This window comes from Cetorhinus maximus, chromosome 24 (assembly GCF_964194155.1).
Source record: "Cetorhinus maximus chromosome 24, sCetMax3.hap1.1, whole genome shotgun sequence".
NCBI classification, from domain to species: Eukaryota; Metazoa; Chordata; class Chondrichthyes; order Lamniformes; family Cetorhinidae; genus Cetorhinus; species Cetorhinus maximus.
In genome coordinates this window covers 30,400,949-30,425,102 of record NC_135902.1, presented here as the reverse complement: position 1 = coordinate 30,425,102, position 24,154 = coordinate 30,400,949, and the positions used below count along the sequence as shown (strand labels likewise).

The 24,154-nt window shown below is 39.2% G+C and overlaps 1 protein-coding gene across 5 annotated transcripts in view; it reads left to right on the top strand.

The window, feature by feature from the left end:
• The first annotated feature begins 3,388 nt into the window (after positions 1–3,388).
• stx8 (syntaxin 8) overlaps positions 3,389–24,154 on the top strand; it is a 178,755-nt gene continuing 157,989 nt past the window's right edge. For 4 of the 5 annotated variants that reach the window (XM_078570944.1, XM_078570941.1, XM_078570945.1 and 1 more), the window contains exons 1-4: positions 3,389–3,470; positions 8,873–8,972; positions 21,031–21,125; positions 22,093–22,203. In XM_078570944.1, the coding sequence (XP_078427070.1) occupies positions 3,454–3,470; positions 8,873–8,972; positions 21,031–21,125; positions 22,093–22,203 (323 nt within the window). In that variant the 5' untranslated portion in view covers positions 3,389–3,453. Of the gene's footprint in view, positions 3,471–3,499; positions 3,631–8,872; positions 8,973–21,030; positions 21,126–22,092; positions 22,204–24,154 lie in introns of those variants that run through there. The other variant, XM_078570943.1, reaches the window with a different exon arrangement.

Sequence of the window (24,154 nt, the reverse complement as noted above, 5' to 3'; positions counted from 1 at the left end):
TCTCCAACTTACCCCATGTGGATTCCAACTGAAGTTCCATCCCTCATGTTTCAAATCCACCCAGGATTACAGGTGTCTCCGGGACATACAATGTTCCTCGGACTGCTGTTCTCGTCGCATCCTGAGATCCACACTCAGTGCCATGCACTACCATATGAACACACTCGACCTCTCCCTCCAGCAGCACCGACTCATCCTATCTCAAAACCGTCCTTGTCCCCAGTTTCATTTTATTCTTCGTCTCATCCGACGCCTTAACAAGATACTTTTTCTCTTCCTTTCAGGTGCTAAGGAACTCAAGCTCCAACAACTCATTGATACCAATGCCCATCCAGGACCCTCCACCCTTTCCTGTCCTTCTGACCCATCCCTTCTTCTAATCCCAGCCCTTGCCATGTATTCACCATATCCTCTGACCTTCCCCTCTCTGATGCTGAATGCTCTGCACTCAGCAAAGGGCTCAGTTTCATACCCTTATGCCCTCAACTCAATGAACTCCAGGCTCGGCACGATGCTGAACCCTTCTTCCGCCGCCTTTGTTTCCTTGCTCACTTCTTTGGGCAGGAGTCCTCCCCTGTTCAATGGATCCTTTCACCCGCCTCCAGTATTCTCCCTCCACCTGGACCCCTCCCTCTGGCCTCTTACCTGCTCGTGATCTTTTCATTGAGAACTGTTGCTCCTCTCACCCACTCTAACCTGTCTCCTTCTGAACTTGCCGCACTCTGTTCTCTCAGGTCCAACCCTGACTTTGTTATCAAACCGGCTGACAAGGGTGGTGCTGTTGTTGTCTGGCGCACTGACCTCTACCTCGCAGAGGCTGAGCGCCAACTCGCAGACACTTCCTTCTACCTCTCCCTGGACCATGACCCCACCACTGAACATCAAGTCATTGTTTCCAGGACTGTCACTGACCTCATCTCCTCTGGAGGTCTTGCCTCCACAGCTTCTAACCTCATAGTTTCCCAACCCTGGACAGCCCACTTCTACCTCCTCCCCAAAATGTACTAACAGGACTGTCCTGGTAGTCTGATCATATCAGCCTGTTCCTGCCGCACGGAACTCATTGCTTCCTATCTTGACTCCGTTCTCTCTCCCCTTGTCCAGCCTCTTCCCATCGATATCTACGATTCCTCTGATGCCCTACATCATATCAACAACTTCCAGTTCCCTGGCTCTAACCATCTCCTCTTCACCATGGACATCCAATCCCTCTACACCTCCACCCCCCACCAGATGGTCTGAGGGCTCTCCGCTTCTTCCTTGAACAGAGGCCCGAACAATCCTCATCTACCACTACTCTCCTCCGTCTGGCCGAACGTGTTCTCTCACTGAACAATTTCTCCTTAAACTTGTCTCACTTCCTCCAAATAAAAGGTGTGGCTATGAGTACCCACATGGGCCCCAGTTATGCCTGTCTCTTTATGGGGTATGTGGAGCATTCCTTGTACAAGTCCTACTCAGGCCCCCTTGCACAACTCTTTCTCCGGTACATCAATGGCTGCTTTGGTGCCGCTTCATGCTCTCGTCTGGACCTGGAAAAATTTATCAATTTTGCATCCAACTTCCACCCCTCCATCCCCTTCACATGGTCCATCTCTGACACTTCCCTTCCCTTCCTTGACCTCTCTGTCTAGATTTCTGGTGATAGACTGTCCACCAATATTCATTACAAGCCCACCAACTCCCACAGCTACCTCGACTATAGCTCCTCACACCCCGCTTCCTGGAAGGACTCCATCCCCTTCTCTCAGTTCCTTCACCTCCGTCGCATCTGTTCTGATGATGCCACTTTCCAAAATGGCGCTTCTGACATGTCTTTCTTCTTCCTTAACCGAGGTTTCCCACCCACTGTGGTTGACAGGGCCCTCAACTGTGTCCAACCCATGTCCCGTGCCTCTGCCCTCACACCTTCCTCTCCCTCCCAGAACCATGATAGGGTCCCCCTTGTCCTCACTTTTCACCCCACCAGCCTCCGCATTCAAAGGATCATCGTCTGCCACTTCCACCAACTCCAGCATGATGCCACCACCAAACACATCTTCCCTTCACCCCCCCGTTGGCATTCCATAGAGACCGTTCTCTCCGGGACACCCTGGTCCACTCCTCCATCACACCCAACACCTGATCCCCTTCACACAGCACCTTCCCATGCAATTGCAGAAGGTGCAACACCTGTACCTTTATCTCCTCCCTCCTCACCGTCCAAGGGCCCAAACATTCCTTTCAGGTGAAGCAGCGCTTCACTTGCACCTCCTTCAATGTGGTCTACTGCATTTGTTGCTCCCAATGCGGTCTCCTCTAGATTGGAGAGACCAAATGCAGACTGGGTGACTGTTTTGCGAAACACCTTCAGTCTGCCTGCAAACATGACCCAGACCTTCCTGTCGCTTGCCATTTCAACACCCCATGCTGCTCTCATGCCCACATGTCTGTCCTTGGCCTGCTGCAATGTTCCAGTGAAGCCCAACGCAAATTGGAGGAACAGCACCTCATCTTCCGATTAGGCACTTTACAGCCTTCCGGACTTAGCATTGAGTTCAACAACTTCAGACCAGGAACTCTCTCCTCCATCCTCATCCCCTTTTTCAATATTCATCTTCACTTTTAAATTTTTATTTTTTATCCACTCATTTTTAAAATTATTTTTCATTTTTATTCATTGTTTTATCCCAACCTTTTATCCTATTTTCAATCTTATTTCCCACCACCATCCCTTACCCCAACCCCACCCCATCCCCACAAGGGCCATCTGTCACTTGTTCATGTTCTTTCCAGGGTGCTTACCCTTGTCCGGCTATTACCACATTCTGCTTTCTGGCCTTAATGCCACCACCAGCACCTCCTTTAGACAGCACCACTATCATTAACACTCCTTTGTCCTTTTGTTCATGGCATCTTTGTCAATCTCTCCTTTGCCCCCACTTATCACTGGCTTTCTAACCAGTTTCACCTGCTCCACCCCCCCAAACAGTATATATTTCATTACTTCCCTTTAGCTCTGGACTGGAAATGTTAACTCTCTGTGTTTCTCTCTCCCCAGATGCTGTCAGACCTGCTGAGTTTTTTCCAGCATTTTCTGTTTTTGTTTCAGATTTCCAGCATCCCCAGTATTTTGCTTTCATTTTGACATCATGTTTAGGTATCAGTTTGGAAGCCAAGTCGATACATTAGAAACTGTTTGAAAATTTGAATTATTAGCTTGTAATTTATGTTATTTTAAAAAAAGGGAAATCACGGTAACCCAATAGGTCTCAGCTCTGATTAACACCCTCCACTGGGGGGAAACAGACCGCGGTTGCTGCTTGTTTGAGAGATTGGGGAATATTCCGCGATGATCAGTTCAGGCGGAATTAACGTCTCGGTCGGAACCAATGTTCCGGAAACTTGTAGCAGTCAGATCCGAAATGAGAGCCGGACACACAACAGGAAGCGGAGAAAAACAGGAACAGAGCAATGGCTCGAGAGCCCTGGTGAGGGTGGAGGGGCATTAAAGGGGTAAAAAGGGGTGGGGAGGGAGGTCAGAGCCGCTTTTATATTAGGTCCGGGTTCACTTTGTCCGCGATTGAATGAGTCCAGTCCCCGTTATGGGCAATGACCGGGTTCAGGGTTTGTGCAATAGGCCCGTGCGGGGTGAGAGAGAGAGAGAGATATCCTTTATAAGGGGTATTTACAGTGCAGGGTGTGATATCCTTTATAAGGGGTATTTACAGTGCAGGGTGTGAGATCCTTTATAAGGGGTATTTACAGTGCAGGGTGTGATATCCTTTATAAGGGGTATTTACAGTGCAGGGTGTGATATCCTTTATAAGGGGTATTTACAGTGCAGGGTGTGATATCCTTTATAAGGGGTATTTACAGTGCAGGGTGTGATATCCTTTATAAGGGGTATTTACAGTGCAGGGTGTGATATCCTTTATAAGGGGTATTTACAGTGCAGGGTGTGATATCCTTTATAAGGGGTATTTACAGTGCAGGGTGTGATATCCTTTATAAGGGGTATTTACAGTGCAGGGTGTGATATCCTTTATAAGGGGTACTTACAGTGCAGGGTGTGATATCCTTTATAAGGGGTATTTACAGTGCAGGGTGTGTGCGATATCCTTTATAAGGGGTATTTACAGTGCAGGGTGTGTGCGATATCCTTTATAAGGGGTATTTACAGTGCAGGGTGTGATATCCTTTATAAGGGGTATTTACAGTGCAGGGTGTGATATCTTTTATAAGGGGTATTTACAGCGCAGGGTGTGATATCCTTTATAAGGTGTATTTACAGTGCAGGGTGTGATATCCTTTATAAGGTGTATTTACAGTGCAGGGTGTGTGTGATATCCTTTATAAGGGGTATTTACAGTGCAGGATGTATAAGGTACCCTTTATAAAAGGGATATTTACAGTGCAGGGTGGTGTGTGATATCCTTTTATAAGGGATATTTACAGTGTAGGATGTGTGTGATATCCTTTGATAAGGGATATTTAAGGTGCAGGGTGTGTGAGATATTCTTTTGTAGGGAAATTTACAGTCTGATGTGAATGTGACATTCTTTTATAAGGGATCTATAAGGCGCCAAGTTGGGACAGATCCTTTGCAAGGGATATATAGAGTGCTCGTTGACCTACGTTGGCCCCAGGTTAAGCAACGCCTCGATTTTTAAAATTCCCGGCCTTCTTTTCAAATCCTTCTTTGACCTCACCTCTTTGTATTTCTGTAACCTACAACTCTGCAAGACACCTGCCCTCCTCCAATTCTGGCCTCTTGTGTATCTCTGATTTTAATGGTCCCACCCTTGGCTGCCTTTCCTTCAGCTGCCTACACCTAAGCTCTGGAATTCCCTCCCTAAATCTCTCCTTTTTACTGCACTTTAAGCTGCTGCTTAAAACCCACCTCTTTGGCCAGGCTTTTGATTACCTGCCCACATAGCCCCTTATCTGCCTCTGTGTCAAATTTTGTTTTGCTAATACTCCTGTGAAGTGCCTTGGTGTGTTTGCTTCATTAAAGGCGCTAAATATATGCAAATTCTATGCCATGTGTGACAGATTTCTTATCTGCAGCATATATGTATAATATATATAATTAGTGAACGGCCTGTGTAACTCATCCCTTATTAGGGAAGCATAAAGTGCAGTATGTGCATGCATGAAATGTCGTACATTGTGTGTCTAGTTTTACAGAGATTACTTGTATGCATACATCTTTTGATGGATACTTATCACAGCTGTGAACTTTGAGATGTGAGATTTTCTGTTATCCAAGTTGCAATTTGTACAGATGTATGGGTTTAAGGACAGGTCGGATACCATTAATATACTTTCTTTTCTCTTATTTTGTTTTACCTGTCTTTTTATTTTCATGCCTTTGCCTTTACTGTGCACTGCCCACCAGGCTGAGGGATTTGGAAGTGCTCTTTTTTTCTTGTTCTCACTGGGGTGTTAATGAAAGCAAGAGGCAGCATCGGCAATGGTGGTAAAAGCCCTCTGTACATAAGATAAATATTGATGATGAAGGTTTTTAGCTCCCATCATAATTGAGAAGCATCGCTTGACTCCCTGTCACAAAATTTAATTGTTTCTCCCACAGCTTTTGCTCCAGCATTTTACCCAGAAGTTCATGACTTGAGTTCATTACCACACGAAGAAAAACACCCTGACATCAGCCTGAAATTTGTTTTTAACTCGTTGTTCTTTGACCTACAGTCAGGCAAAGCAACTTTAGAGCCTATTTAAAATGTCTACAACTTTCACTACTGCTGGGAATTTTACATCCTTATGTCTTCTTCTGATAATTGTAGTATACACCCAACATTAACTTGTTAACATATCTGCCACTGTACAGGTTGCTATTCAGCGTTTGATCCCAAGCAGAGATCGACTAATTTTGCCACTATTATTCTTATAATTTTGGACATCCTTCACCTGTTCTTTTGTTATATAAAATCCTAGTGTTTCTATTTATAAACAGCACATTTTTTTGAATGTTTAATGTGCTTCACTCAGTGAATAACTTTAGAAACGTTGTGAGTCTTGTTATAGCGATGTGATTGTGCCAGAAATATTTCATAGCCAGCAAAGAAGTGAATGGCCAATCAGTTTTAGGTGGCTTTGTTTGGAGTGGATTGCTGACTGTGCTCACTGATCTACATTGGTTTTCAGCCTGGCAACACCTTTAATTTTAAAAACCCCCATGCTTGTTAGGCAACTAGGGAAGGCCAGCATCACGCATGTCCCAGATACAAATTAAAAATAAAATATTTTTTTTCAATGAAAACAATGAAGTGGATTTAACTTTATTTTTCACATGATTTAAACGTAATTGGAATCACTGAATTTAAATTATTAGGTTTCTCTTGGCTGGCTATTATCCATATGGATGATGATAGGGCCCTCTTCTATTTTCATTTTGACTCAATTCAAAATAACCTCTTAGAATGAGACACAAAAAGCAAAATACAGCAGATGGTGGAAATCTGAAATCAAAACAAAGTGCTGGAAAAATTCAGTATGTCTGGCAGTATTTGTGGAGAGAAAAATCAGAGTTAATGTTTCGAGTTCAATATAACTCTTCTTCGGAACTAAGGAATAGTCAAATTTGACTCCAAGTGTTAACTCTGTTTCTCTTTTCAAAGATGCTGCCAGATCTGCTGAGTTTTTCCATTTCTCTCAGTCTTTATCTCTTGGAATGAGATTATTTTGTTTTAAAATTTGAAAATGCATACATGATGAAGGTCCAAACTTATTATGTGATGAATATCTGTTTATTAAAGAATGCAGAAGTTGGCAAACATTGATGATGTACAAAGTAATTTAAAACAGAAATGTAAAGGCAGGAGCTTGAAAGCGATGGATGGCTGACTGAAAGCCTAAAATGGAATATCAGTGGGTCAGAGGGGATAGTGACACATGGGAGCACCCTAATAGTCAGAAAGGGGCCTAAGTGTTCGCCCACAGCCGCCACCTGCCACCGTCTGCAACGGTCTCCCAGATTGGAGTCATTCCAATGTTCCTGGGCTCCCCCACAATGCTGCTTGTTTCCTCCTCCCCAGAAACCCTCTGTGCTGTGCTGCCACATTCCTGCATGTCTAGTGATTCCTCCCCAGGCATGTATTTTCCTCAACCTCGGCATCATTCCTCACAAGCTACAGGTGTCCTCTCCCCGTCATTCCAACTCACAGAACCTGTCTAAATGCTACCAGAGCTCTTCTCTATGGTGCTTCCAATCTCTGTATTACTCTCCAAATTGCCTCTAGACTGAGTTTCTTCCCTCTGCAATGTCGATAAATCAGTGCCCCAAATAATATCAGCATAACATTCTTGTTCGTGACCAATGTTTTATGACATCATCTGATACAAAATAATAAACCGACTTGTATAAAAAATAACGTACAGCACATTTGTCAGCTAGCATCATTTAAAAAGCACCATAATTTCAAAGTTTTTAACCTCCACAAGGTCAATATGGCAATTATAAATTGTTGCTGCCATCTGAGCTCCTAGATCAGATTTTAGTCCATTAATCACCCTTGGATGTTTACTATTTTGTCTATACTGCCTATGAAGAGCATTAAAAATACTGACAAACATTGTAGAATCTCAAAATCATGCCTGCATTGCAGATAAACTACGTGAACTGTTGAGTGAGAATGCCATGTCGCTTACTTTTCATTTTAACCTTGGTGGCTGTTAAATGTTTGTGTTCATTTCTGCTTTCTATTCTAGATATTTTTGGTTTCTGTGTTTCTTATTATTAAAACCATTCAACCTTTATTTAGGCAACAATATTGTAGCATACCCAGAATAATGAATCGAGAACTCTTTTATAGATTGTTTCTCACTGGCGTAGTGTTTCTGTGCCTCCAAGGAATCTTATTTATCTTCAAAAGCAGCAGGAAAACATTACATTAGACCTTGTTTTGGCTTTAACTTCCAAACAGCTTTATTAAACAGTAATGGGTCAAATAAATAATAGCAGAACTATGACATAGATTTACAGTAGTTGTTCAACTCTATTGGCTTGTACAATAGAAAATTAATAGTTTACAATTCCAGTACTAAAACTAAAATTATAATGCCTCTTAAATATGTATTTTTTATGATCTCTGCTGTTTAACTGGGTTAAGAAATTGTTTCTCTGGTTTAGATGCTCCAATTAGATAATTGCTTTTAAGGATCAAGACAGAATTAAAGCAGGCTGTAGCAAGCTAAATTGTAGACAAAGGTTCGTTTTTGTCACAATGACATCACACGTTCAGTAACGCTGTAATCCAGCATGATTTATGCTGCTGTGTGAAGCTATCCAAACAATTAGAAAATTGATGAAATGTTTTTTTCCTGAACATGGTGACATTTCATCTGGTAGGGCATTTCAGAGAATAATTTGCAGAATATTCTGCACCTTGAAAGATCACATCTCACAAGTGCCTGAAAGCAGTGGCCATATTCTGAATTGGCATTGCTGATTTAAACACAGCAAGATCCCATGAACAACAAGGAGACAAATGATCAGTTAACTTGTTTTGGTCTTGTAAATTGGCCAGGACACTGGAAGAACTCATTGCTCTTCTGGTAGAGCCATATTCTGGTAGTTCCATCCGCTTGAACCGCAGAAACAGGCAGGTGGGGACTGGATTTGACATGTCATCTGAGTGACAGCACCAACAACTCTGTAGCAGTCTCCTAGTGCTGTATGGGACTGGAAGTGCTTATAAGTTCTGGATTGGGACTCAAAACTACAGCCTCTGACTGGCAAGGGGGCTGCCAAATAAGTAATGAACAAATGTTTGATGTAATCTAAGTAAATGTATTCAAATATCACAATATAAGCATTTTAGTCTTATTCATGTTTGGATATTTTTAATAATCTTTTTCCTGTGTTCTGCAGGTTAATGAAATATGATTCCACCTGCCATCTAGCACAAGAGATTGCTGAAAATATCCATGAACGTAATAGACAGAAGAGAACGGGAGGTAATTCTCCAAAGGTAAATTCAGTGGTTGTTGCTATTATTTTGCAGTTCCTTTTATATGAACATGGTGTTTTATATGTTGAGAGAACATAATTCAATTAGGAAGTCCTCTTTAATTATGGATAAGTATATATTTCATTGGAAATCAGCAATCTCAGGCAACACCCTTTTCTAATTTTTCCATTCTGGCATGCTCCAGGGACACATTCAAAACCAGCACAGGATGGATTTTATATAACTGTATCCAAATAGGTTATAGTGTTATGAATGTGCAGATTCTATTATTATGATCTCAGGGGAGACCATAAAAAAGAAATTCAAACTCCCACTTATCAACTGAAAAAAATTACATCACAAGGTTTCGCATTTTAAACAAAAACCTTTTATTGTTTGAGTTAAACAAAGCAAGTACTATCAACACAACACTATATTTTGTAAATCCTTATCTTTAAACCCAAAACTCTCAACATTACACTCTTGTTCTACTTTTATTTCCATTCAAGAGTTCCCCTAGACTTTACAGGATCTTGAGGGTTCCTTCACTTCTCCTGGGACCAATCCAAGGTGTGTCACCACTCTCAGGAATTCAATTTGATTCTTCCCAGTGCCCCTGTTATTTTCTGAGGTATGAGATTACTTAGGGCCCTTCCAGTAGCATCCTGCTAGGCAACCCTCCAATTCTTCTCAAGCACCTCATAATTGTGGACACCCTAGCTTAAGGATGGGCCTCACTGCTTTCTTGTTTAGTGACTCCAAAATCAGAAAACACCCCTGGTGCAACGTGGCACCCCGGATGTCCCAGATAGAGATTTAAACTAATTAACTTTACCTTCCAAAACATCCCTTTGATTCTGGGAACCACATAATAAAATTATATCTCCAGTGGGGACAACTGCAATCTTACCAGGGTCTCTGTTGAAATTTCAATTCCCAAACTAAAAGTTAAACTTCTAAAACATGAATCATAAAATTAGCTACTTTTGCAATACCGTGCTGGAGAAGATTCAAACAATAGATTGGTAAACTGTCTTGCTTTGTGATGCAATTTTAGTTTTTAATTTCCATTTCTAGATTTATTTTTAGATCCGAACTGCTGTATTGTCCAGATGATTCAAGGCAATTTTATCTTGGGCATCTGTCAATTTCATCCTCTGCCATGATAGTGTAATTCATGGGCTCTTGGAAAGAATGGATTAGATGGGCCAAATTGTTTCAGATTTCAATTATTAATGTCTCGAATTTTTCTGTCAAAATAACAGTGACATTAATGGTGGTCATCTTTATTCATTTTCAAATGGTACAACAACTTCAGGTGTGATTGAACTCAAAATTCCAGAAGTTGCTGTCCGAGTTGCACCGCTCTACCATTAGCTTCATGGATATGGCATTCTGCTCTCTGCCTAACCATTGAATTATTGAATGGCATGAAGTTTCTGTATTTGTGTGGTAGATAAGAACTAAACTTGTCACAGAATGTTAAGTCATTTTAAGTTTACCCTTAGTACCGTTACCCTGTGGTAAGTGTTAATTACTGCCAATCAACTCCGCTTGCATTAAAAATTAACTATTACAAGTGTGGAGTCTCATTCCTTCAGATTTTAATTATTGGAGTATTTAAAAATATAAAGTTTTCAATTTTTTTTTTTTACTTTTCCTTTCTGTTTTGCTTAATCCATTTCCCCTTTGTTTATCTTTCTGGACCTGAGTTGACATTGAGTGCACCCACTCTAGTGGACACTTCTTTGTCAGTCCTTGCACTGTTCCCATATATTGGCAGCAACCTTTCTGAAAGGTTACCAGCAAAAAGAAGATCCAGCACAGAATCAGCTTTTCCAGCACAGCCTTCCAAAAATTGTACAACAGAGTCTTTGACGACAGAGATCGAACAGGACAAAGGCTTTAATCTACAATGCTTTTGTTGTCACCCCCCTTCTATATGGGAGCGAGACTTGGGTCATGTACCAAAGGCATCTCTGGGCACTGGAGAATTTCCACCAGCGATGTCTTCACAGAATATTCAAAGTCAAGTGTAAAGACATGTGAACAAACTCCAGTATCCTCACCGAAGCCAATTCCCCCAGCACTGCAACTTTGGTCATGTGAAATCAGTTTCGCTGGCCTGGACACTGCATTTGTGTGTCAAATAATCAACTTCCAAAAGATCCATTTTTCCATAACTTAAGGATGGCACCTGATCTCAAGGAGGAAAGAGAAAACTTTTTGAGGACACACTGAAGGCCTCATTGAAAAGGGGACAAATTGACATTGATATATGCGAGGAACCTGCCCCAAACCATGCCATGTGGCAGCAACTCACCCAACAAGCCGCAACACAGTCGGAAACTGACCATTTAAACTCTGCTGCAGAGAAGTAATGAAAGCGGAAGGAGAGAGAGCAGAACCCTGGCTCGAGAACTCCCCTTCCTCAGAGCAACTCTTGTCCTCTCTGTCCAAAGACCTGTGGCTGAAGGATCGGCCTGAGTCACCTGAGGACACAAAAAGTCCTGAAGCCTGGCTGACATCATCCTTATTTCAAGGGACCAACAATAACAAATTTCACAGTTCTTCAGTCTGCATGGTTAAAGAGATGCACAGTTGCTTGGCCGGCTTACTCAGATCCCAGATACCCAGTTTCTCTCACGGTGACTTTATTAGCTCACACTTTCGTCAACTTACCATGTAAAAAAAATTAAAAACCTAAACATGCGAAGGCAAGTTTTAACAAACAACAGATGTCATTAGATGCCCTGCCACAGCAAATTATAGACCAATATGTTTATATGCGAGTTTGATATCCTACTTTGGTGCCTCAATGGTTATCATCAGTTTACTGTAAAAGAAAACAGTGCTCAGTCATAGCTAATTCATCTGGAAGTATTTTCTTGTGGTTTGAATGTTTCCATATATAGTTGACCACCATGATGGTACAAAAGTGGGGAAAGTTTCATGTTCTGAGAAATCTGGCCCTTCCACCTCTATTCCGGACAACAGCTTTGATAAGGGTTTAATTATACTTGTCATTTTCTGGGATTTCAGCCACTAACATTTCTGGGAAATGATGGCTGAGGTATTTGTTGCTGCTAACAGTATGCGTATCGTAAAAGTTATTCCATTAAATTGATGTTTGAAATATGTTTTATATCACTGTTTTGTTCCCGTCCTTAGAAACACAGCATAAGCTGTGCTAAGTCAAAGACCAATAAGAAGACCCCAGTTTGAAATGAGCTGCTGATTAAGACTATTGATCACAAGTGCTGTAGATGAGTTTTAATGTTTCCTTCAATGCTAATGTATCATCGTTAAATCTCTTACTTGAAAGCAGCGAGAAAGTTTATTGTGGACGTCAAAGATTTGCATGCACATTTTAAGCTTTTGTATACACGTATTTTAGTTGCATTTTTTAATATGGATAATTGTTGTAAAAACCAATAACTTTTTATTCATATCTTTACAACGGGTATGGGATTGTTGTGATTTGGGGACTTGTACTAGGAAAATGCAGTCTGTTTTTAGTTGCCTATACAAATGTAATCCTTGGCAGGGAGCACAAGGATTATATTTTCACCACTAAATGTGCACATTAACTGTATTGTTCTTCAGTTCACATGCAATCGTACGTCTGTAATACAGAAGACAGAGGAAAAATTATGTGCAGATTTTCAGTTCCATCAGTGTCACAAAATTGACATCTTACTCCATACCTGGAAGTATTTATTGTATTCTGTGTTTGTTTGAAAAGAGACCTTTGATTCCATCTGGTGCTTTCCAGACACATCCATCTTGTATTAGACTTTGCTGCAGTGCTGCCAAATATTAAAATCATTTAGAACTTAATAACACAGGATTTTTCTGTATATAGCAACTGAGTGGTTCCAGCATTCATGCAACAGGGCATGCACACTGGCTAAAACGATCAGGGCAGCTGATCAGAATGTTACTTGTCAAAACAATTGATTATCTAGTTATATATGTTTTATGCCTATATGTTTTTTCCACATATAGAGCATAATCCCAAAATGAAACTGGAACTTTAATCCAATGCTACAGCTGTTTGGAGAAGCAATGCACATAGTTAATTTTTATGGTGAAAAAGTGCCTTACTAAAGTAACCATATGCTGGAAAGGAGGTTAGTTCTGTTGGCACAGCTTCAATTCAAACCCATTAAATAAAATTGTATCAAATTGACTTCAAGAAGAGCAACACGGGTGATCAATTTAAAAAAAATTTTTTCCAGATGGAAGTGCTCTGTCACCATCATTCAGAGGATAGTGGATATTTGGTCAAGTCAAATGCATTTGAATGACCATGGCGTTTCATATTCAAAATATAATGTCATTGTTATTAGATTTTTGAAAGAGACAGACAACTGAAGCCGGCTAGTATAGTGACACAGCATGTTGGATCAAGACAGGTGTTACTTTCATTTTAGTAACTGCACCATAAAACAAATTCCAACCCAAGCAAAGTGTGTATTCCTTTGAAACCCTTGTATAACACTTCAGTATGCTTTCCACAAAGGAAACAGTGCTTTTTCACTTGATCCTAAGCTGATTAGTTGCAGTCGTGTGTGCATTTCCTCCAATTCAGCCTTGACTGTGGGATGCTGCTATTTCTCCAGGATGGTAACACAACTATCTTTTATAGATACCGCTGATTCTCTTTTTAGAAGATTACCAACACTTCACTTATGCATTTTGGACTTCACAGTGCCACCCATTCAAATAACAACATAAAAACAAAAGAAGTAGGAGCAGATGTAGACCATACAGCCCCTTGAGCCTGGTCTGCAATTCAATGCAAACATAGCTCATCATTTGCTTCAACTCCACTTTCCTGCCCGCTCCCCACATCCCTTGATTCCATGAGCAACCAACAATGTATCCATCTCTGCCTTAAGTATATTCACAAATGAGCGTCCACAACCTCCTTGGTAGAAAATTCCAAAGATTCACAACCCTCCTCATCCCAATCCTAAATGATTGATTCCTTATCCTGAGACAGGACACCCGTGTTCTAGATTCCCCAGTGTCTACCCTGTCAAGCTCCTTCAGAATCTTGTATGTTTCAATGGGACCACTTCTCATTCTTCTAAACTCCAGCGAATATAGACCCAATTTACTCAGCCTCTTATTATATGACAACCCTCTCATCCCAAGGACTAATCGAATGAGCTTTTGTTGTACCACCTCCAATGCAAGTATAGCCTTCCTTAGATATGGAGACCAAAACTGCACACATTCCTCCTGTCCCAAACAATTGTAGCAAGATTTCTGTATTCCTGCACTCCAAACCCCTTGCAATAAAGGCTAAAATGCCTTCCTAATTGTTGTACCTGCATGCTAAGTTTCTGTACATCCAAATCCTTCTGAGCATCAACATTCAGAGGTTAATTGCCTTTTAAAAATATTCTGCTTTACTGTTCTGACTCCCAAAGTGAATAACTTCACAATTACCCATATTAAAGTCCATCTGCTATATTTTGCCCACTCACTTAATCTGTCTGTCTGTTTGCAGTCTTTTTGTTTCCTCCTGATAGCTTACTGTCCTAGCTAGCTCTGTATGAAACCTGGATAAATTACTTTGTCTGTTCATCTAAGTAATTAATATGGATTGTAAATAGCTGAGGCCCCAGCACTGATCTTTGTGAAACTCCACTAATTACAGCCTGACAACTTGAAAATTCCCTGTTTACCCCTACTCACCAATTCCTGTCTGTTAACCTATACTCCTTTCATGCTAATATATTACTCAACTCTAAGAGCCCTTATCTTATGTATTAACCTTTTGTGCAGCACCTTATCAAATGCCTTGGAAATCAAAGCATTGTATATCTGCAAACTCCCTTCATCTACCTTACTAGTTACATCCTCAAAAAAACCCAATAAATTTGACCAGAACTATTTCCCTTTGGTAAGGCCATGTTGACTTTGTCATCTTATACTATGATTTTCTAAGTGCATTCTTGACTTCCTTAATTTTCCTATGACTGATGCAAGGCTAACTGGCCTATCATTCCTTATTTTTTTTCTCTCCATCCTTTCTTGATTTACAGTGTTACATTTACTTACTTCCAATCTACTGAGACTGTTCTAGAATGTAGGGATTTTGGAAAATCATAACCGGTACATCCATTATCTCGACTGCTACCTCTTTTGGACCCCTAAGATGTGGGCCATTAGCTCCTGCAGATTTGTCAGATTTTATTCCCTTAAGTTTCTCCAATACCTTTTCCCTTTTGAGAATTACTTTAAGTTCCCCACTCTTAGTAACCCTTTGATTACCCTATATTTCTGACATGTAATTGGTGTCTTCTACTGTGAAGACAAATACAAAATATTTCATTGTTTCTGCCATTTCCTCATTCCTCCTACCTCTGCCTCTAAGGGGTCAACATTTTAGCTACTGTCCTTTTGGATATAACTGCAAAATCTCTTACAATCTGTTTTTTTCTTCCTGATAGTTGACTCCCTTTTTTAAATCAACTTTTTGGTCACCCTTTGCTGGTTTCTAAAACTCTCCTAATCTCCAGGCATACTACAAAACTTCACAACATTATAAGCCTCTTTTTAAATCTAATACTATCCTTAGCTTCTCTAGTTTGCCATGGATGGATCTCTGAAGATTGAGCTTTTGTTTTTCAATGGGATATATTTTTATTGAGCATTTTGAATTGCCTCTTTAAATGCTTCCCCCACTGTTTTATTTCCCACCACATCTTTTAGTCTATTTACCTAATCAACCTTAACCAGCTGTCCCCTCAAACCTATGTAATTAGCTTTGTTAAAGTTTAAGATTCTTGTTTTGGACTGGAGTAGAGGCTTTCAAACTTAATGTGGAATTCAGATGTATTTATGATCACTTTTTCCCAGAGGATCTTTTGCCATGAAAATAAACCTGTCTCAACACACAATACTAGACCTAAAATAGCTTTATCCTTCATTTGTTCCACAATGTATTGTTTGAGGAAACTGTGGCGAAGTATTTTACAATTCTTCCAGATTACCTTTGCCAATTTGTTTGGTCCAGTCTAAATGTAAGACCTCCACAATTATTGTGTTGCCTTTGTTGCAAATTTCAATTATTTCTTGCTTAATACTCTGTCCATTGGTATAACCACTGTAAGGTCACCTATAAACTATTCCCACTAGCATTTTCTGACCATCATTATTCCTAATCTCCACCCATACTGATTCTACTTCCTGATCTTCTGAGCCAAGATCCTTTCTGTTACTGTCCTTACATCGTCCTTTTTGATCATGATTACTCCTCATCCTTTTCCATTCTGCCTGTCTTTTCAAGATGTTGAGTTAGCTGGAATATTTATTTCCCAACCTTGTTGTCAGATTTGGTCAGGAAGTCACAAATTCCCCAAGAAGGGGATCAAAGTCATAGGTGATTTTAAAGCATTTTATTAAGAACCAACAGTTTTGATGTGATACATAAGCTAAATAGGCAGAAAGGTGAGAATGTTTTACTCGTCCCTGAACAGATGAATGCTTGACCAAAGCAGAAGAATGTTGATCTCGTTGGCTGGTGGTGACAAATTCCTCAGAATAAACTACTGATCCCAGTTCAGACAAACAGATGGATGAAGTTGATCTCTGTGGCTGGAGGTGGCAGTCTCTTCTGCCCTTGGTCATCTTAAGTTAGCAAATGCGTTAGGCTAAAGCCAGCCTGGTTCCACTTTGAAAAGCTCTTTCCTGTCCAAACTGATTTTTTTTCCTATTGTGATCCTGTTTATAAACCTGATTTCTAGGAGCTCAATGCCAACCTCTTATTCAGTTATCCCTTAGCAAGCAACAGATATTCAAGGGAATCCCTCCCATCTCGGTCTAAAGTCCATGAAGCCATCTCATGGCTTATTGCTTGCTAGGATATCCTGTTTAACCTCGACTCAAATAGTTGATTTATGTTTGAATCATGAGATTCAACCTTACCAGGTTTAGGAATGTCTTGTTTTAGAACCTGTGCTAGAATCATGTCCTTGGCAGAGAAGACAGGCCTGCGCTTTCCTGTGTTTGTCAGCCCAGTAGGGTTCAGTGGAATATTTCTTAATAAGGGAGTGAGTGAGAGAGAGCTGTTTCTATGATCAATAAATTTCTTGAGATTTTAAGGTTATTGCACACCCATTTCTTACACCTTTTAATTATGTCTGTAATGGTGACTAGATCTCAACTACTATCTTTATTTGTGATATTAGTTATCTATCTTATTACGAATGCTTTGCACGTTAAGATGAAGAGCCTTTAATTTTATTTTTTACGTAGTTCTTTGCGTAAAGCTTATTTGCTGTTGCATTATTACCATTAAAATCTCTGTCCCTTCCTGTCCCACTCAGCTTGTCTTTATCCAAATCACTACACTGCTCTAATGCCTCAACTTTTCACATTTCTAAATCTCCCTTCACCTGATTCCTCCCTGGCCGTTTTAGTTTAGAGCACAATCCACAGCCTTAGCTCTATAATTTGCCAGAACACTGATCCCAGTTCAAACTCTAAATATTAAACCAAATTACAGCTTGAGGAATCCTTACCAGAGAGATCCCACTTGCATCAAATTCCCAAATTAACAATTTGTTTATCAAGTGCTCTGTTCCCTGATCACTCTGTGCTCCACAGCCCCATGCAATACAAATTGCTTTTCAAATCTAATGGCTAAATGTTGATTTTACTTGCGCCAGTTAGGACAACACAGTTATAATATCTGTTCTGAACTATTTCTTGTTGGATTTTTGCTGTTTAAAAAAAACTAGGATAGAATTTACCATGTAGTAGTTTTAGATTTTAATCATTTTTCTATTGTCATCTTATTGCAGTAACCCCATAGATAGAGTGATGAGATGGTTGGGCCTGTAATTTAGAGAATTTGTAAATAGCAGAATCTACATACTTCAGTAAAAGAAAATATGATATTGATCACCCATTTAAAAAGATACGTTGAGCTAAATTTGTATCCAGGATAATTATGCCAGGCGGATGAAAGACAGTTAGTTTTAACTTCAGGTTTGCTTGGTGTTAAAATCCTCTGTGAAGATATCATTTATATACCTGACTTTTCTGGCACAGGCATGAAGGCCGAATTGTACTGTAGCCATTCTATGATTCTTTGATTTTTCTGTGCTTGTGATACTTTTGCTGTGGTTCTGTTTTTAGCAAAAATGGACCAGTCATCTTGCTTAAGTCTTACATTATTCTAGTATGAATTTGAAGTAGTTTCTGAAATCGCAAGTAAAAATTGGGAACATTGTGGTTGATTATAGCCCCGAATTGCATTGCATGTAACTGAAATTACCAGTCTAATGATTTCTCCCCCTACCCTGTGATTTACAGTGCCTACACCGAAAAATCCCCACTTGCTGTAAGGCCAACTTTCTGGTTTAGGAGTGCCACTCCAGTAGTACATCATGAAAATGTTTTGGCCTGATTGTATCATGCCTGCCTTCCTAGTCATGGACACTAGATGTCCTCATGCACATCCAAACAAATTACATCCAGCCACTTATTTTTACAGTTACTTAACTCGATGGTCTGTTCTGCATTTGCAGCTTTCCATTCATGTAATTTGATGTTAAATCTGACTGTGCATTTACATTGTCATCCCAGAACATATCCACTAGGACTAGTAGAAACCTTCCAAGATTTCGTAATTTTTGTTTTCAGACAGAGAACAAACTGAACAGTGTTTGTCTTTTGGGCATTAATAAAATGACTAATTAATTTAATAACCAGTTCAAGTTGTGATTGAGTTCAGGATCCAGTAAAAAAAATGATCATTACCTGTTGAGAACAGGTGAAAAGTCCTGCATAGAAAACCTATTTTTTTATGTTCTCTGGATATTGGGTTATTTGTAGTAGGAACATACAGAAAATGTTCATCGCCATTCTGTATTTTGACTTATTGTTTGTATCACGTGTTCTCACCTGATTTTTCTTGACTTAGGAAATGAGTTGAAGAAAACATTCACTGGGGCTCAGGACATAAATGACCAAATAATTTATTAAATAGTAAATGAATAAGTGAACAGAAGTAATTTACATACTGCAGATTCATAATAGTCATGAACTTAACTGTTCCTCCTTGAAAGATAGAAAATTTAAAAAAAACATTGTGTACTGTGAGAGTTTGTGTAAGACGCAAACTCCCGGAATACTAGCTGTTATGTGGCAGTTTGTGGGTGACTGGCTATGAAGTGCCAGTGTGCTCACTTTCACACTCTTTTTAATTCAGGCTAGAAAATATTTTAGAAAGGCCCCTTAAAGTCAAAATCAAACTTGCATTCAATGTCAATTTTAAAAAAAAAATCATATCATTCCTTGCTGTCTCTCTTCTCTCCCTGTACTAATCCAATCTTTCTTTCCCTATCTTGCCCTGATTTGACATTTGATTCACTCCTTTAATTCACCCTCCTTATCAGTCTTTTCACTGCTTATTTCCCAACCCTTACATCTAATTCCTTATGGAGTCACTCCGTTGGTGCCATGTTTGCTCAAGTCCTAGATGCCCTGTTTCCCTCGCTGTGCTGTTATCAGTTTGCACTTCATGCCACTTAGCTCAAAATGTTTTTGTCCACTGAAGCCATTAGGTGGCCTGCTACAGCAAAACCTGGCCTTATGCTACAATATTTGTTCTGTACTTTTTGGGACAGAAATACTTGATGTGAAAGTAGATAGCAACATACGTGAGGAATTTTGTTTTTTCTGTTAAGAGCTTTAAACATAATGCAGGACACCTGTTAAATAGGTGAAAGCTTTAGGCAGTCTTTGAAAAATGACCTTGATAAAATAGTAGCATTTAATTAATGTGATAGCAGAGGGAGAAAAAAGCGTAAATTAGGAAACAGATAATGAAGATCAAAAGTCTTTATTCTGAATTCAGGAAATACACCAGGGGTCAGTATAACTTCATATCAAGTGGTACTGGGATACCAATCAAGAGGAGAAGTAGCCTTATGGATAAGAACTGTAAATGATCATTTATGAAGAGGAAAATTTGAAAACCAAAGGAATGAAGTTAACGAGCAATCATTTGCTTTTGGTAATACTGACTGATGGAGCTACCTTCCATTTTAAGACAATTTTAAAATTTAAACTTGGTTCTAACTATGAAGATGTTACACCTTAAACTCGTAATTTTGAATGCATTATTTAGGTTATCACATAAGTCATTCTCTACTATGTCTGAGACGAAAACACTGAGGCTACATTATTTATCCTGTTGTTTCTGTTAAGTGGACATTTAATCTCTTGTTGATCATGCACATAACTTTCCATTTTTTTCCTGAAATGAGCTTTTGTTGTTCAAATTATTTCATTTTAGTGAAATTTCATTTAACTTTCAAATTGAGAAACCAAAAAAATTCTGATTCATCTCAAAAGTATGCATCAAAAAGAGAAATATATATATATTATTGTTTATTGATTTGAATGTATTGCATTTTTTGGGATGAATTGTTGCAACATAAAATGAAAAGTTTTATATTTTCGTCCAGAAAATTGCATCTTGATGATATTTTATGTGTGTTGCTTAAATTGATTTATTTGCTCAAGTGTTGATTTCAGGTTGAAGGCACTTGATTTATTAGGTGGTTTGTGCTATCACTTTCTTTCTCCTGTGGGAAAGATAGGAGTATATGCACATGAATGTTATTCTGCCTGAGCAAAGATGGCATCCTCTCTGCCCATTTGCACTTCTATTGTGAGTCAATGGGGGTGTTTGGGGGATGGGTTATTAATGTAGCTGGTTGAGATCATTTGTTACTGATTGCCAAAAAAACAATCTGAAAGAGTTGAAAGGTTGAGCATGCAATGGCTAGTTGTGTGGGTTCTTTAAATTTTGAAAAGATTATTCAAATTTCTTGTTTGTTTATTTTGGTCTACTACTTGGTAGGTGCCAAATGGCAAAAAATACTTAGAAATGGAATATATTCACTCAAAAGACTGAAGGCTTTTTTGAAGGTTTCTTTCAGATATTCTGTTGTTTTTACATGATCGTGTTTGTTGAAATATTGATGAATGGTTTTAAAATGTGGAGTTGAAGTCAGTATTTTATTTTGTCCCTTTTTCCCCATTCCAGCTGAATGCGACAATTCGGACATCTCTACAGAGGCTCGAAGAACAGATTAGCCAGCTGAAGGATTCTTTGTTGCGAAGTTTGTCGACACGGCAGATGTATCCTTCTAAAACCTATTCTCTTTCATGGCTGTGGACGTTCAGGAAATTAAATGTTAGATAAACTGAAATATTTATATATTTCATACATAAAATAAGTAATGGGTACTATCTCTTTATTGAAGGTGTAGCAAAAGATCATGACTAAGTAACCTGTGTAGATATTTTACCAAAATAATTGCTTTTAAAATGCTGTGAAAGATGATGTAGTGAAATGTAAAAGAAGTGCACTGTCTCTGTGCCTATACAGAAATTGAAACTAATGCTTTCTAACAGCTTTTGTTTCTATGCTGGTGGTAAGCTATAGGTAAGCTATTAGAGTGAGTTTTATACACGTCATACCAGCTGAAATCTAATCCCTTTAAGGAAACTTGTTTATTTTTTAAAATAAAGCTAAAATACAAAACTAAGCTTGTGGGTTGATACAAAAATAACTGATACTTAAAAGAAAAATGTGCACCTGAGAAGCACAGAAGACATGATAAACTGTGAGACAGTGCTACTGATGTGTACATTTGCTTGTGTTTTTGGCTTTCGTTTAATGAAAAAAAATAGTTGGGTGTATACAGATCTTTCAAATTCAAAATGATCACATTATTTAAAGTGTGGTTATAGAATTAGAGGGCATGAGTGCAAAATTAACTCAAAGTGAAATTCTGCTAATAGTGGATTGTGTACATTCAGAACTTGCTTTAAATAATGGCCACAAAAATCCTGATCGTTAATTGAAGGACAAGTAACCTGCACAGTACAAAATTTAAGCTTAACTTGATTTAGTGCATCTATAAATGGAACAGTTTTAAAGGGGGTGTTGGAACAGAAAGATCTGTGGGATATATGTACAGAAATCTTTGAAGGACGCAGGACAAGCTGAGAAAGAAGGCTACTTTCAAAAAGGGATCCTGGTCTTTATAAACAGAGGGAGAGACTATAAAAGAAAGGAAATTCCTTAATAATTCATATTCAGTACACAGTTTGAAGCAGACAGGCGTCAAAATTTAATGGACGATTTGTTAACGAGAGAGCGACAACTTCAAACATCCTTCAAGAACGATGGCACAGAGCCTGGTCTGATGAGGTATGATTTGCATTGAATTTTCTTTAATTGGAAAATTTATTTTCAGTTTGGGCGTGCTGCAGTGCATTATTTGAAAACTTTTGTTATCATACAAATGTAGTTAAATAGCTTTGTTCTTTATTAAGTAATATTTTGATACCTGTAGTAAATTATCCTCACTAGTGTCTGGTTAGTACAGAGCTTGGTGCACAGAATCTAGAAGAACCAATGCTTTGGTTCAAATTGAAAACAAAAATAGATTTTGAATTTATACAATGTAATTCATGTGCTCAGAACATCCCAAACCACTTCACAACCAATGAATTACATTTGAAATGTAGCTACTGTTGTTTGCTGCTTTATTCGGAGAATGTTTGGGATGTGGAACCTGCTACCGCATGGAGCCATTAAAGTGAATAGCATAGATGGATTTAAGGAGAAACCACTTAGCTCAATGAGGGAGAAAGGAATAGAAGGATATTGTCATGCTGCACTATATTATGAATACTTCAAAATTTTGACGAAAAACAGACTGTTAAAATGGCCACTGCAAATCATTTGACCTTTGGCAGTATCAGCTTCAGACAATCCTGAAACTCAAGCAAATACCTAATTAAATATGGACATTCACAGCCGTCCAGGAAATTCGCACACCCCTTTGTTTAAGGATGGAATGTCAACAGAAGGACTATAGCATTCCATCTCATCACTCATCTTTCTGGTTCACCGTGGACAAAAGACATGTCGAAACTCAATGTGTATTAAACAAATGTGAATGGGTCCCCATTGACCTCCCATGATGGCTCATCACCCGAACCCAGACTGGATAAATTTCAGTGTCAAGTGACAAACTTGGGATGTTTATTAGCCTGAGCATCCACCTTATTTGGAAAAGGGCTTTGGACGTGTAATAAGTCACATGGGTGAGTCAGCCATGTTGTTGCCTGTTTTTAAAATAGCAAGAATTAGCTCTGCAGAGACAGAGTGATACCAGAAAGCCATTGAACCAGCTACAGTCAACCAAGCAGCCAAGTTAATAAACAGCAATACTTTTAAAGTGGGAGATGGACTCCCCTTATCCTGTTCCATCTTTAAGTTCACCTGAGAACCAACTTCCTGGAAATTCAACTACAAGAAGCCTTGCAGCTTACTGAGAATCCTCTGCATACTAGACCTTCACTTCAACTAAAAGCATCAACTCATCTAAGAAATTACAGGCCTGCCACAAAAAAAGATACTGAGACAGTTATACTTTGTAATCGTATTAATTTTTTCGTCATCTGTATCTAATTTTTGTGTGAGCGGTAGTGTGGGTGAGTTGAATGAGTGAGACGTTGCATTTTTAAACCTGCCGGGCAAGTGTATGATAATAAATACCCTTCTTTATTTTCAAAACTCTCAAAAGAAGCTTGCTGCTGGAATTATTTAAATTGGGACAACAGCCCTGAGGATAAGAAAATACACACACATCACATACAAAACACATTGTTCACGGACAGTAAGAAAACATATAAATTTTGTCCGTGACAATACGTTGATAGGTTGAGATGAAGTAAGGTGGGAAGAGGCTCATGCGAAGCATAAACACTGATGTAGACGTGTCAGATTGAATGCCTCTTACTGTACTGTTAATTCTATGTAATTATGGGGGCAAATGCAATAAGCAGTTTGCCACCACTTAGGTCCACAAATATCAATTGGATAAATAATGGGTTAACTTTTTTTATCATGGTGTTGAAGGAGAGAGAAATGTTAACCAGGAGAGCTATTGTTTCCGTCTTCAAATAGTACCATGGGATCTTTAATGATCACCTGTAAAACAGTTGGGGCCTCAATATAACAACTCTGAAAGCAGATGTCTCAGGCAATGCAACACTCCCTCAGAGTTGTAAAAAGCATCACTGTACATTATGTGCTTAAGTGATGGAGTGGGACTTGACCCCACAACCTTTTGCCTCAGGCACCATTGAGC